Genomic DNA, 15,747 nt, shown 5'->3' with positions numbered 1-15,747 from the left:
AAACACGGACAAAGGAAGTCAGGTAACTAAGAAAGTTAAAATACCTCCTAAAATTACACAGTACATGGGTGGAATTTAAGTTTCCTCAGACAACTCACATTTTGTGTCTGAGTTGACATTGTTATTATTTCTATAACACAGCTGAAAATGAATGTATTTTCTTCTTCCAGAACTTCAGTTATGTCCATCCAGTATAAACACCAAAGGATGATGAAACTCAAAACCAGCCTACATTTCATCATTAATATCCCAGATGAATTTGATGGGCAAGGTCTTAATTTTGTCTTTAAGAACTTCGTCAAACCTTTCATTTTGTGCCACTGTCATGATGTTTTTCCAGTCTCCAACAGTACCTGAGGAAAGAGGCAGCAAAGGGAGGTGAGAAGCAGAACGTGCACCTCTCTGAACCCCACTGCAAACACTGAGTGCAAGTCTCAGGATGCAATTCCTGGCTTCCTCAGTATCTCCCTGTCACTGGCCTGCTGGGTGAAGCTCTGTGTGCTCTTTTGAGGACATGCTTCCAAATCTAGGTGCTGTAGACCTATAATCCTGACTCCTCATAAAGTTATTCAACTCATTTATTCTGGTGTTTTACTGATTCCTTTGAGATCAAAGAGGAAGTTACTAAAAGCAACACCTCTCTTTTTTCTCTCAGTGCACTGTTCTCTTTAATCCCCGGAGGACCCCCTACACCTAGGACAACTTAGCAATGCCCAGATGTCCAGGGATGCCATGTATGGATTCAGAAGATAGTTGATTAGGTCTGTGCTCACACAACTTGACTCTTGCCTTGAAAAGTAGGAAACACTGAATCTGTGAAGAAGCTCTGCAAGACAGAGCTATCTTCAGTTGTAAACAGCCTCTCCTCCCATACTGGCAGCATCCAAATGGTATTCACTGTCTCGTCTAAATAGTAAGTCCCGTAGAGGCCCTGAAACTTTTTTTTCTTTGGGGGAGGCTCTTCCTGTGAAAGATTTTTATCTGTTTAGACAACTATGCTCATAATCATGTGAGTCCCTCACTGAAAAAAAATGTATTATCTTACCCCTCGCTCTGTACAACCCTTATATCCTTTCCTGTATCTGATAGGCCTTCTACAACTCATGTTACAATCAGTAAAACATTACCTTTTTATTATCCTTTGGAAAATACAGTAAAATCACTGATGCCACAGCTACAAAACTGCTCTTATAAATTCCATTTGCCACTAACCTGAACTCTCCCTCTGAAAACAGGGCATTCCAGCTGAGACCAGAAACCCTAGGTTCATCTCACACCAAAAAATGTGGGATTAAATAGTTATTGTATTGGACTGCTTCCACTTTACCTTTTCGTAGAAAAGAACCCTTGTCTTTCGCTACAATATCATCTGGCAGGTTCTCATAGTTTGCCCTGGGATCTTTTCTCATGTTCTCAAAGGTAGCCTGTCTCACAACACTGTCCACTTCCTCTTCACTCAGCTTCTTGCCTATAAAGTTGCAGATCTTCAACACAGCACTTCTGAGATCCTGCAATAATGTTACTTTGAAGAGTCATGATGATGCAAAGAGCATGTGTACAGCAGTGGAATACAGGATAATAAAAGACATACATTAACTTGGGTGCAAAACTGACCATCATTTTCACATGAGCACAGTCTCACTTGCATTGATTTAGCACTGGAGAGCACTGATGCTGTAGCCCACTGCGGCAGCGTGCCGTCAGAAACGGGAAAATTTCTCTTCTGCTTCCTGTACTGCAAATCCAGGCTGCAGTCTGTGTTAGATTTTGGGTTGAATTTGACGTTGCAATCACACCTGTCACCATGAGTGAAGACACTTAAACCCTTGGGGGTTTTGTCAGCCTTGTTCTAGAGAGGGACTCGACTCTCCCATGAGCAACCTCAGGCTCTGAAGGCTGAGGGACCAGTGCAGTGGCTGGGGTGCTCTGGTGCTTGCCCACAAGGACAAGAGCAGCCACATCAGAGACATGAGAAGCCGCACAAAGGCATAGACAGCCACCAAGCAGGAAACTTCTAGCCAGCAATTTGAGAGCTCTCAAGCACTATAGAGCCTGCCTCTTAAGCACTTCTTTAGCGGAGCTGTCCTTATGAGCTATAGCACTCCTGTGGAAGACACTTGCAAAAGTGTCTCTTCTCTCAGAAGTTTCCATGTGAATCTAGTGAGGATTAAGCACTTCGCAATATAAAATGTACTTAAAAAGTCCTATGTGAAAATGCATTCAATATAGGAAGAGAATATCTTGAATACAGCAATAATAATTGACCTCACCTTTTTCATTTCTTCATAGGTAAGGAAGAGTATATTGAAATCCTCTGCATGGCTGTACCAGCCTGAAACGTGATCCAGCCATGAACTGGCAAGTACTTAGCAAGGGAAATTATTTAAAAAAAAAAGAAAAGAGAGAGATACTATTAACAGCTAGCAGTAAAACAGTAAAACTATCAGTTGGTTTTTGGCACCCCCAGTACTCCTGAGGACAGAAGTGCAGGCATCCCTCCCTTCTGTTTCTTCTTTCCTTAATGTTCTGAGGGCTATTGTGACCACAGAGGCACAATCAGATGGGCTTTTCACAGGGAGTGGCAACACTGTAGAATGTAAATCCCAGCGGAGATTATTTGCAATCCACTGTGTACTTTTAGGTCTTTTAAGGGTTTTTTTTAGCTAATATTTTTTTATAAATTGAGGGATGCATGTTCACAGTCTTTGTGACAGTTCTCCAAGCTAATGTGTCAAATCCCCTTTTGTTTCTAGTAATCTGAACTAATACTGGCAGAAGCAAAAAACTACTTCTTTATCTTTTCTGTACGGTGTCTATTCTTACAGGTACGTCTCCACTAACCAAATGCAGAAAGTGTTAAAACATTTTGAATCCTAATGGTTATATTCTGAATCAGCATCCAATTCAGATAAAATATGCAGTTTGTTGTTGAGGAGCAACAAAGTCATGACTGTGCTACCCCTTTCAGACCAGCTTTAATCAGAAAATGGTGTTAAGCTCAGACAGCCTCTGCAGCTTTGGGTTCAGGTTACAGCATAGCTGAGGATTCTGGTGATTGGTATTTATTGATATAAACTAATCTCTATTCAATCTGAGGACATGCAATAAGATTCGGGCTCCTTAGTAAAAAAGATGTCCTACCTTTGCCTGCTAAAAATCTCTCCATGAAAAGGTTAAAATCTGGTATTTCCTCTAGCGTGGTCATGTATTTGGAGAAGTGGTAATAAGAAACCATAACATCCTTAGGGTTCCTGGAAACATAAATAATCTGCAAAACAATAAGTCCAGTATCAGAGATATTAAAGGACTCTATTACCCTGACCATGAATGCCGTTTTCCATACAAGTCTTACTAAAAATATGTGAAAACAGTTTGAAGGTGACAATCACATTAGATACATTCTAGATAATGTAGAGCTTTTGATTTTTTTGTAGAAGGTGGCGTTAACCCCTGTAGTTGTTCAATGCCTGTGGCTAACCCTCTTTACGAGATCAGTGTTGCAGGCTTCGGTGATACTTTTCTCTTGTGCAAGGCAGCCAGGTTGCAATATCAACGCTAGAAAATAATTTTGACTTTCTCATTAAGTTGATTCAGTTTCACATTTGTATGTTTAGTCACAGTGAAATGAAGAAGAATTTCTTGTAAATCCCAGCTTTGACAGTGTTGGCAGCATTGACACTTTGTGTCCTCAGCTCATGGCCTGTGGTGCTGATGCCAGATGTGGCATGCAAGCAGATTTCTAATGACACGGAAGAGAGAGCCCTGGCATCTTAAAAGAAGGACTTGTTATGGGCAAAGGCTTTTTAGGCTCCTGCTGACTCCTGACCACACGAGAGCTGCTGCCTCAAACAAAGAGCAGGCACTACCAGTGAGATGGGCAGCCTCCTGCCTCTCAACAGTGCCAGCTTCTAAGTTCCTGCTGCTTAACACTTAGTGTCTAATTAGGAAGAGAAAACAGAGACTGGCATGTCACCCTTACGAGGTTACAAATATTTGCAGGGAGAATGACACTCTCAGACTGCTTTTCTAACTGGGTGAAATGACTACCTTTAATTCCTGCTTAAATGAAAATTTATCTGATTATCTTAGCAAAACCAGAACCATTATTTACAATGTATATAAAATAAGGATTCTTAAACTCAATAGATGCCTGTTTCAAAAGCTCTGACCTAAAATCACAGAAAAAAAATTATTATATGGTTTGATACAAAATACAAACAACCTGTGTGACATTCGAACAAAGGTGGAAAAGATCCCCCCATAAGCAATATTCTCCTGAAGTCACAACAGTTTTCATATTTTCGGACATGTGCTCTGTGTGATTTTTGGACAACTTTCTCATTCTTCATTGAGCATCCTTTCACAGAATCATAGAATTATTTGGATTTCAAATCTGCTGCATGTGAGCTTTCTCTTCCAAACTTCACTGATATTGTGAAGAAAATGATGAGCACGTTGTAGTTTCCTATTACAGCTGTATCTGTGAAGAGGGTTAACAGTAGCACTAAGAGCTTGGCTTCATAGCCCCTCTGGGCAGAGCTCTGCCACAGCTCTCCACTCACTCAGCCATGGGAAGCCCTACAGCAGAAACAAGGATGAAAGGGGCAGAAATCATGGGGACCACTCTAAGAAAGACTGGCAGAAGTACGAGATCCTTTGCCAGGGAGCAAAGTAACAATTTGCTGTAAGGCAAATTGCTAAGGCAATTCTCAGTGTGCTGTTAGAAGTATACATCCTGCGTACATCTTCAGACTTTCCCATATGCTGCCGTTGAGCCCTAGTGTAGTAGCCTGGGCACATCTATCTCTAAGGAGGTATTTTCCACAGGAGAGAGCCCCTGAGCTATGGCACAATTCATGATGCAGAGTCCTATTCAGAAACTTACAGCACTGGGGAGCAAGAAAAGGCAGTTCTTACATTCCCTCTCTGCCTTCTTTAGTTCGATCCTACTCATATTTTCAGTGCAGGAGACTTTTTTTCAGACTTAGGGCTTCGCTGAATTGGACATTTTCACAAGGGGAAGATCAGTGTAAGTCTTTGACCCTGGCAAGTCTTCTGGAGCTGAACCACCCCTCTCTCTACTAGTGCTGAGGCTGGGAGATTTGGCAAAGGAAATAGAAGAAATAGCCTTTAGAAGGTCCCTGATCTCCCCATGTTTATGAAGCAGTTGATATTTACACTGACATGGAGGACTGAAAGAGGAAAAAGGTAGGATTTGGACCAATTCACTGAGGCAAATTGGCATGATTGGTTTTAAGGTTGTAAAAATAACATCACTTACACGTCCTCTTTTGTTCCTCAGGCCTCTTGGAACTAAGTAGTAAGGCAAGTGGGTGGCAAAAGTACGAGGTGTAGGAAATTTTGTATAATCCATATCTTTTACATTGTATTCCAGCCATGGGATTCTGTCCATGTTCTCCACATTTTCTGTTCCATTACGGTGGCCTTCATTCATTATTAAACTCAAAATGTTCTGAGTCCACACAGTTCCTGAGAAGGAAACCTTTTTAATTGAACCTTGCTTGATTTGGGTTTTTTTAATTAAATATAGTATATTGCCATAAACACAAGCCTTTGGACACCTATAATAAGCTTCATTTTGTAAATATAATTACAACTTCGCATACTGAAGAAAACAAATATGGTCTTGGTGACTGCTGAGTGCAGATGGAAAGCATATTTTTGGTTTTTTCCCTGCAGAAAAGCCATGGCCAGTAACTAAACCTTCAGTTCTTCACCCAGTATATGTGGGAACATAAAAGAATGAGGAAGTATGGCAATGCAGCAAGAGAACGACCTGGAAGTAAACCACCCGGAAGCGGAAGTAAACCATCCGGAAGCGGAAGTAAACGAAACCAGAAAAAGGATGTGGGCGGTGGCATGTGTGTAAGATAGTAACCAGTCATGTATTAGCTTAGAAAATATGGACACATACGTAACCAACAGAAAAGTTTATGTAGGGTGACTAAGGGATTTTAGACTATAAAAGCAGAGCTTCTGATAGAATAAAGGTCTTCACTTTATAACTCTCATAGAGTTGTCTGGAGTCTGTTATGTGTCTCTCCCCCTCAAGTATACTCAACATCCACACAAATAATGTCTGTCCTCACTCTCTTGTGGCAGCATGAATTGCTGCATCTCTGTGGACCACACACCTAAAAATATCTCATACTGAGTGGGTCTAGAAAGACCTTTGATTCCAGGCTGTGCAGTGTTGTGAGATGTCATGAAACAAACAGCTGATAACACCATGTTTGTAAAGCACAAATGAGCCCCACAAAACAAATGCTTGTGGCAACTGGCTCTCTAAAGTTCCTTGGGGAAGATCTGACTCCTGGGTCACAGCTGCTGGGGAGGATGGTCTAAAAAGGCAGTACCTTGAAGGTGGCTGACTGCCATGCCAGTATGTGTTCATGTGCCAGCTGGTGACAGTGGGAAGCAAATCCTGAACGATTAGCCCACTTGAGCCATGTGCAGAAGTGTTCAGCTCCAGGTCCTCTGGCCTTCTCAGCACTATACTAGTGCTGGTTCCTTTCCCTTTTTATACTATAGGCCAGTATAGATGGACACTTGTGAGGATTCAAATCAGTGCAGAAGAGCATTGAATAGTTGCTGTGGGTTACTCTGAACAAGCACAGAGAAAGGAAGGCATCTGAAACTGAAGTCTAACTGTTAAGACCTCACCTGGGAAGGAAGATCTTGGCTCTGGATATTAGACTGTATGTGTGTTGTAGATTTAAAATCAGTGAAATAGCCCTAGAATTTGGAGAAACAATACCCAGTGATGTCCAGCTGTGTTGACTGTCTTACTCTGCTTGGCGTAATCAACCTGGACAATTTTTCTGCACAGTGGTAGAGTTTCAACAGAAGGATTGAAGGGTACCTTAGATTTGTAACTGGTGAGGAAGAAAGAGGATGGTGGAGCAGGATAGAGGAAAAGGTGTGAATGAGAGACAGATGACATTCAGTGCAATTCATAACTCAAAATCATCTTCCAACTCCTTCCTATCCCAGGGTAGCCCATCACTTTGCAACACAGAACTCCTACATCTAAAGATGTGCTTATCTCAGTGCCATAACATCTTTACCCCTTAAATACTGCCTTCTCATCCTCCCTTTTTGCCGTGCTTAGCTCACCCTGGTGCTGCCTGATGATGAGCTGGCATTGTCTGAGCTCCCTATACCCTCATTCTGTTGACCATGATCCCTCCACAGGCTTCTCCTACCTCATCTACCTTCACCACAAGTGTTTCATGAGTCACAGCAGGTCAGTTTGGTTTCTGTGTAGCTTGCTTTGAGTACACCTGCAAGTGTAAGTCCAAGGATAAGTTGAACCAATTCGGCTGGATGTAAGCAGGAATCCTGTGTCTGAACAGGAACCTGTTCAGCCCATAGCTATGCAGAGTTTGTACTTAATGCTACACTGGATATACTCAGAGACGAGTGAGGTCTAAAATCAAAGCTAACAACTCTGGGTACTTCTACAGTTAAATGGCAGGTTTTCCCCCTCTTTAGAAACAATTCCATTCTTACCTGATTTGGGGTAAGTAGCTATAAATATGTCACTGTCTTTGATCTCAAAATCCTCCAGGGTAGATACATACTCAAGTGTAGTATTTACACCAAAATAAAACCCTTTGTAATTGAATACAAACTCTTTTGATGGTTCCATTGTTAATCTGTTGTCCTTATTGGTGAATAGCCTGCAATAAGAAAATATGAAGTTGTATCTTTCTTCTTTGGTTGTTATCTCACAGATACAAACAAACAAGTAATTTGAACACAGAATCCAGTGCTGACAAATTCTAGCAAAATGCATTTCAGCAAAATTCTAAAAAAAATACACTGAAATCTAGCTTTTAGATTTTCACAAGAATATGACTCAAGATATATTTCTAATGAAAAAAATATTTATAGCAATACCCTTTGCTCATAAACAAGTGTATGCCACATGCATGTAAAAACTGATGTAACAGAAGATATGTAAAAACCATTTGTCAAGATTTCTCTTGGATCTGAGTGACTGCAGAGTTTTATTTGGGATGTCAGTAGCTCTTGAGCAGAGCTAGCTTAACTACCAAGCTCTCGTTCTGAATTTTATGAGTGAAACTGTTCAGAATGTCTTACTACAGTTTCTGCCTCCTTCTACTTATTCTATCTCATTAGTAATGTTTCTCCCATAGTAAGCATTATTTCTGCAATCTAGGATGGCTAAACATGAACATGTCTTATTTTCTTAAACAAGCCTACTGGTTTTATGAGATTATTGTCTCATGTCTCATTAACACCATTGCGATGTATTTGCCAGAAAAATATATCAATCATCATTGTTGTGGTTACTAAGGAAGAGCAAATGCTTGGGGAGATATGGGAAGAGATTCAGAGAGAGTGAGGAAAGAGACTGACTCCTGTAGCTGAACCAGAGTCAAACAGAGCACTGAGGTTTCAAGGTTTTGGTCTGTGTCTCTTCTGTAGTCTTTGAGATAAATGATATATCCATGGATTTCGGTGAGCTTAACATCCCAGTCTTTCCCTCTCTGCTCTGTAGATGAACTGTTTATTAATACCATTAGACAATGGACAAGCCTTGGCAGAAAATACATAAGCAAGTTCACTTAAAGTCTTGGATATCACAAGCACCATCTAATGTGGGTTAAAATATATTTGGAAAGAGAGACTTTCCTATCTGGAATTTTGTCTGGTATTCTGTTCCCTGCCTTTCCCTTGCAATGTGACTGTTTCTATGCCCTCTTGGACTGCTGCGTCTGCCATTGCTCCTCCGTCGGGATATCACCATTACTCCACCATAAGCATATCACCCTTGCCCAGATTTGTTGAATCAGCTGATTGTGCAAGACGTACCAGCCAAGTGATCTGAATTCACCACAACAGGCAGTCTTTGGCTATCAGACAGACAATCCCACCTATTATATTTGCTTTTCTCCATTTCATGCTCTTTTTCCTCTTTGCCTTCCTGCACTGTCAGCTTCCCTGGGCCAGGTGCCTGCTCTCTGCCCAGCCCTGCACTGCCCCTCTGCGCTGCACCAGCAACACTGCCTTTGGCAGGAGCACTGCCCTGGACCCATGCAGTTGAGGATGTGCCCTCCCACTCAGACGCCTTGGAAAGCACCTGGGATCTCTGGTGGTGTGGCTATTCAGGTTAGTTGGCAGGACAGGGAAAGGGGCACAGTGGCCACTGCCATGACTGAGGTCAATGATTACCTGCCCTGCTCTGGGCACATGGGGCTGGATTACCTTCACCAGCCACAGGAGGACACACGGACATCACTCAGATGCAGTGAAGGCTGTGGCATGCGCTGATCTAGATAACTCCTTGGGCACACAGTGCTACCAAGTTTTAAAACAAATACATGCCTTTGTTTTATGAGATTAATCAAATTTAGTTTCTCCTATTAGCACCTGCACTTGGTATCCTTAGGCAACAAAAAAAATCCTTTGGTCTGGGGGATGCACAAGCTCAGTTCTACTGCCAAAAACCCATGGGCAAAGAAATGTGGCTGGATGTCTCCTTCCTAAGAGAACTGACCCCTGTGCTTAAGTTGCCCTCCCTCTACCCCTTCTCATGGTGTGGGCCATGGCCAGGGCAGCAAGAGCAGAGAGGAGAGCAAGGGGAGCCACTGCTGCATGTGGTGAGGGGCTGCCTGCCTCACCTCGTGGAGACAGGGACCACCTGCGTCAAAGCCTGTGAGGTGCTGCAGCCTCACAGCGAAGCCTATGTTTCATGGATTGAAACAACCCCCAGTGAATCAGAGCATGAAATGGAGAAATAAAACATGTTTATAAACCAAGGGATGGGTACACTTTTAAATTCAAGTTGTGACAGCAAAGCTGGGTAAGTCCTAAGAATGCAAAGATATGGAGAATGAGTGAAAAATGTTACTGATATAGGAGATAAAGCAAGGAACTTGTGGGAAACAGAAAGGAGAGGCATTCAATGCACAGTATACAGAAACTTTCTTGATCTTGTTCTGTCAAAAACTTGAGTTTTTATACCCCTTTGGGATAAAGGTTATTGAACTGGTTGTTTCTTTTAAATGTATGAAAATACCATGAAAAAATTTAACATGGAAAAAAGTCTTGCCCCATTTCCTGGAAAGCCTATTCATGATCTAGTGTACATGACAGGAGAAAAAATAAACACTCAGGAGTGCTCATACCAGCCAGCTACACATCTCGAAAACACATCTCAAATATCTGTTTCCAAAAGCAGATACAAAGGTGTCTGCCAGTTAATCTCCTAAATCCACAGTGACCACACACTTTTACTCTGTTCAGTTAATTATCTCACAGCTATGACTCTGATTTCTTCATTGAGTGATACAGAAAAGCCCATGTGAGACCCCAGTTTCCATACCAGCACTGAGATAACCCTGCTCTGGACATCCGTCCTCCTTTCAAGCACAGGACAGCTCCAGCCCTAGTTCTCTGCAATTCTTTCTGGCAGTACATGCCAAAATTATCTGCAAAAGAGGTCTATGTACAATTCTTATTATTATTTTACTTGAGAGTGTAATAGAGCATCATTTAACTCACAGATCTACTATTCTCATAATGTCAGGCATGCTTACCTTCTCTGCTCTCCGTTCGGTGCCCACGGACACGTATGCTACTATTTCCCCGCTTGGTGACTTGGTGACTGCAAGCAGTTCTAGAGATGAGTGAGCTGTCAAGTTTCCTTTTTAACTGAGATGTGAACCCTTGGACACTGTGCTGGTTGGCTTGCTTCCAATATTTGCTTATCTTCAACGTAGACAGAGATAAGAGAACTAATACAACTCTCAAAAAAGTGGAAGCAGCCCAGAAAGATTTTTGAAACTATTTAAATGCTCATTTTGATTTCTATTCCTACTTTTTTAACAACTGCATTATTGAGGAATATTGGAGAGCAGCAGAAGTGAATAAAAACTTTAACTTTTTGGTAGATTTTCTTTTCCCCCTCAGCTTTCACTGAACTTTTGCCCAAGTTGGTTTTTATCTCCAAGCTATGTGTGATAATAGTCCCAAAGAATAGCCTGAATCCACTACTCCACGAAAACGGCTGATAAGACAGGTCCAACCTGATCTCAGCCATGAGTCTGGAATGAGCTACTTGGGTTTATCACGTGTCCGTGGTCGTGTTGAGTAAGGTATTTTATAGCTAAAATAAAATAATTCCTGAGGCATTTATCACTGAAACCTGCACTCCAACAACATCACAAAGAACATATTGTTCCCCAGGTCTGTGCTGTGTTTTGTATAGGATTACTTTTTAACCTGGATCAATTCCCCAGGTAGTCCCCAAACTTGCACAACCTATCAGTCGTGTTGGTCAGCATGTGAATGAGCCAGAAAGAGAATTAAGGTTGAGGTGGTTTTCACCACAGAGGAAACCCTTGTGGTGACAGATTCAGCCTGTTCTGCTTTGCTTTCTCCTCCTAACAGGCATCTCTCTAGTATTTTTTAACTGCAATTTCTATTTCGAGTGTTCAAGAATAATGAAAAGAAACATCTATTGATCCCAAAACTAGACAGGGAGGTGCTCTACCAGATGTTCCACCCCTTGGCGCATTACTCTGAAGAATCCAAAGAGTAACAGCTATGGTCTCACATCAGCTTCGTGAACTAGTTGCAGAGCCAACAAGCTGTGAGTTAAGGCAAGAAGTGATATTTTCTTGTGAAAAGAAATAGAGGGTAAAGCGATTTGTCAGCCAAACTGACAGATAGTGAGTGGGGAAAGTACATGAATACTGAGGATATTGTAAAACGTCAGCACCCTAAGGTTAGGATTTGTCCCTGTTTGTCAGTAACACTGAATTACAGTCTATCTGCCATTAACTGAATGTTACTATCATGTGTATTATCTTTTTCAGGAGAAATAGTCCATTGCAATATTAATAATTAACCTTGGGATCCAGATACCTAACATATACTTATATTGTACGTGCAGTTGCACAATGTTCAGTTGGAGACTGGGAAAAGATATATATGGTTTACTGTAGAATTTAAACAAAACCAATGTTCCTGGTGCTGTTAACCTCTTCTTTCCTTCTGTGGTTGTTTCCTTTGGTACTTCACACCATACACACAATACATTTCTGTATATCACAGTAATCACAGTTCTTTCACAAGCCTCTACAGTGACAGCAAACTGATATAGCTTTGAAGTTCTCTATACAGACAATAGACAGGCCTCCTGCCTTCCTATACTGCAAAATTGAAATGTAGAGTAAATGCCTAAATTAGGCACGTGGAATCTCACAATAAGTTTCATATAAATTACTTCAAAATACATACAACATGACATAGCAAAAAAGGGAAAACTGAATTAGACCACTTCAACACTCATTTTAGAAATCTGCTTAGGAACAGATTGTTACCAAACAAGTGAGCGGAAAAAAATAAAGGTTTGTAATACATTCCTCTATTTTAAATAGGTAGTATTATACCCCAATAACATCTAGTATTGACTCTTACTGCACAAAATACATGCCAAAGATACATGATGCCTAAGTTACTAGCGAAGCTTCTCAGAAGTTAGCATTGCCTGAGGGTCACAGTCAGGTGGAAGGCCTAATGCAGTCATTTCTCATGAATACTGTGTCTGCTCTCTCCTACAGGATTTCTGTCACCTGTATACTCTGTCTCCCTCTTTCTTTCACTCCTGTAATTCACAACTGGATGCATTTCACCTGTGTGTCAGGGGGATTTTAGGCTGCCACAACAATGGTCAACCACCATGAAAGGGAATTGTCTTTGGAAGATGAGGTGTTTGCATCCCCACTAATGCTCCAGAGCAGGATTCTAGCAAAGATGCATAAACCAGTGCTCTTAATTTGGGGATACATTTTGTCTTTCTTTGAGAGACAGTTTTCTCTCTGATAGACTTCAATTTGTGTTTTGTCCCCAGAGCTTTCTAGCTAGAAAGAAGGAAGAGTTTGGTGCATTTTACCCTGAAAATGAAACTGAGGCCTAAGAAGTTTTAGAAAGAGTTATAGGGACAGTGTCAAAGACAAAGAACCACAATTGTATATGTTGCACAGTGGGAATCACATACTTTCACATAATATGAGTAGTATGTGAAAAAGAAATGTTGCCAAGGCAAAGTGTATAGCCAGTCAACAGGAGGATTGGGTTAATTTTCCTCAGCAAAGGATATGGAACAGTGAACCAAATAGGTTTACCATTTGGTAAAACAAAGTCTGAATTTTCTACTACTATGTGTATTATTTGCATGTTTAAACTTGTTTTTATCTGTTACTTTTCCTCTGGGAAAGTAAAGTAATTAACATACCTTTCAGTGACTTAGCTGTGTGCTTGCTCCTTGACTCATAGACTCCAGAAGGCATGTCAGTAAACATGAATTTCCATGCTGTTTTCAAATGAATCAAAAGACTCTAGAAAACAAGCCAGTCTGGCTAGGGGGGGGGGAAAAAAGGCCCATTTCTCTTCTAGTTCTAGTTTCAAATATAGTGTTTTCTCTTTGAATATGAGGATTTGACTCAAGTTGCATCATAATCCATTTTTCATAGGTTGTGCTTTTACTGGGAGATCAAAGTCATAACCAAATTCAAAGATGAATGATTTACAAGAATGTGTTAAAGTTTGAATGGACAATCTAGGAACATCATGCCCATGAAAGCAACTGTCAACTGGAAAACAGCTTTTTAAAAACTACAATGACTTTTTTCCAATAATATATACAGATACACAAGCAAACCCTCCAGCAAAAACAGTTTTTTTATCAGACCACATCCAAAAGAACAGTGTTTTGAGCTGAAACTTTTATTTGTCCATTTGGCTTTGCTTTTGGGTTTCTTTTTTTTTCTGTCGGTAGGCTCTGAAGGTGGAGAAGGGAAGGCTTCAAAAGCTCTTAAATCCAGCATTCACACATAGGAGAAGTTTATACTGGGAACATGTGTTAAGAACAAGGGCTGATAATGCATTATCTCTAAATAAATTGCAGAAATAACGCTCTTTCCTACCTCTCTGCTCTTTCCTTTCCTGGATCTAAATGATAAAGCAAGTGAATAGCAAACAAATGTGATGATGGTTCCTGTTATTTAAAATAAACCCTTGCCATAGATTCTTAGCCCTTATTTCCATGCTTTCTCTTCCTCAGAAAATATTAAACTCAAAATATTCTGAGCCCACATAGTGTCTTGAAAGAAAATAAAGGTCCTGAAGGCTATTTTATGATAGTATTATTTATTTAGGTGCAATGTACCTGATAAACACATTTCTTAAGAGCTACCTTCAGTTTCAGATTATCGAAGTCAAAGTACATGTTAAAAGGCAAAAAAGTCATAAACTCTTGGAATTTATCTGTGCAGCTGGAAAGCATCATATTTTGACAAACTACAATAGCACTGCAGATCAGCCATAGCCTCACCTATCATCTGACAACCATTATGTTGTCAGCCTCCACAACAGGGCAAGAGTCACAAAGAACTGAGTTTTCTCCCCAGTTCATCTAAATGCAGAGTTATCTCTGTACATAGGACATGGAACATGTCACTCATACACATGATACCTGCTGTTTTAAAGCATTTTAAAATATGATTTCATTTAAAGGAGCCTGAAAAGACATTGTGAACTGCCATGGACCAGACGGTATCATTATATGGTCAGCACAGACATTGAGATAGCCAAGGCAGATGAAGAATTGTATCTAGGGGATATTACTATCATATTATGTTCCTGACAGTGTGGACTCAAAGGCTGAGCCCTTGCAAAAGACTGTAAAATACACTAATTCTTTAGGAATAAGTTGAATTAAAAATTCAACAGAGAACAATTCATTTTTCCATTATTCCTCTAAATTCTTCCTAGAAGAAACTAATGTGCTAATAAGAGAACATGTAAAAATGGAACAACAGTATTAAATTCTCATGGACGAAGAGGGAAAATAAAACAATCTTTGCTTTTCCTAGAAAACTCAGTTCCCCCTTGTTGTGGCCTCATAAGAGGAGTCCGTGTGCTTTGGGATGGCAGCTGCTGTTAACATCTCTGCCCACTTCTCTCATATCTCCTGGGAAGCTGCCATTAGATGCCAGAGGCCAGACTCTTGCAACAGGAGTCACTTTATAGCACTGAGATGACTCTGGAGGGCAGAGGCATGGACATTAGGAGCATTTGCTAGCAAGATATAGTGTATACAAGTAAAGCAAATCACAGGTGAAAGTGTTGTAGTCACAAGAAAATTCTGTTTGATTAAAGTAGGCATTTGTTTCAGCTGTAGAATTAAAAGAACACTTTTGTTGACGGGGTCGCAATCACGAGGAGAAAAGCTTATCTACACAGTTGCAGATAAGCAGGCACTTCTTTATTTGCAGCACTGGGGAACACAGAGGGTAGCCCCTCAAAGGTGTGTTCCATTGTCTGTACATTTTCATAGTCCTTTTATACAATTTTAACAAAGCAAATCATACGATCATGCATATGCATAAGATGATTACATAAGAGGATTACATATTCCTTTATCTATCACTCTGATTGGTTCCCCATAGAATTTACCCCTATAATTTTGTCAAAGAAAAGCTTTCAGTCCACTCCCCTAAAAGAGGTTTCAGTCCGTCAATCCATTCCCATGAGAAAGCTTTATTCTCACGGAAGTTTCAGTCCATTTGCATGGTGATCTCAATACAGTTATTACCTCTCCTTTCCATTCTATTATTTAGTGTTCCCTTCGGACTTGGTTTGTGCTTTTTCTAATTGCTTATACAAATATATCTTGCAATCTTTCTTTTA

General features: G+C 40.6%; 1 protein-coding gene across 1 annotated transcript; it reads right to left on the bottom strand.

Annotated features, from left to right (window-relative positions):
• Positions 1-228: 228 nt before the first annotated feature.
• LOC104545416 (amine sulfotransferase-like) lies at positions 229-7,699 on the bottom strand. The gene is made up of 6 exons (XM_010190553.1): positions 7,534-7,699; positions 5,282-5,490; positions 3,142-3,268; positions 2,271-2,365; positions 1,328-1,508; positions 229-353 (listed from the first exon to the last, which is right to left on the bottom strand). The coding sequence occupies exons 1-6, from the start codon at positions 7,670-7,672 to the stop codon at positions 229-231; spliced, it is 876 nt and encodes a 291-aa protein (XP_010188855.1). The 5' UTR covers positions 7,673-7,699.
• Between the last annotated feature and the right edge of the window lie 8,048 nt (positions 7,700-15,747).

Source organism: Mesitornis unicolor, unplaced genomic scaffold, assembly GCF_000695765.1.
Source record: "Mesitornis unicolor isolate BGI_N332 unplaced genomic scaffold, ASM69576v1 scaffold25418, whole genome shotgun sequence".
In the NCBI taxonomy this organism is placed as follows: domain Eukaryota; kingdom Metazoa; phylum Chordata; class Aves; order Mesitornithiformes; family Mesitornithidae; genus Mesitornis; species Mesitornis unicolor.
The sequence above is the reverse complement of the archived record's forward strand: the minus strand, read 5'-3'. Positions and strand labels throughout refer to the sequence as shown.

Coding starts and splice junctions, on each gene's coding strand:
- LOC104545416 (XM_010190553.1), bottom strand. CDS start 7,672: ATGGAACCATCAAAAGAGTTTGTATTCAATTACAAAGGGTTTTATTTT. Junction 1,509..2,270: donor CCTATGAAGAAATGAAAAAG/GTGAGGTCAATT, acceptor ACATTATTGCAG/GATCTCAGAAGTGCTGTGTT. Junction 354..1,327: donor GGGTTCTTTTCTACGAAAAG/GTAAAGTGGAAG, acceptor CTCTTTCCTCAG/GTACTGTTGGAGACTGGAAA.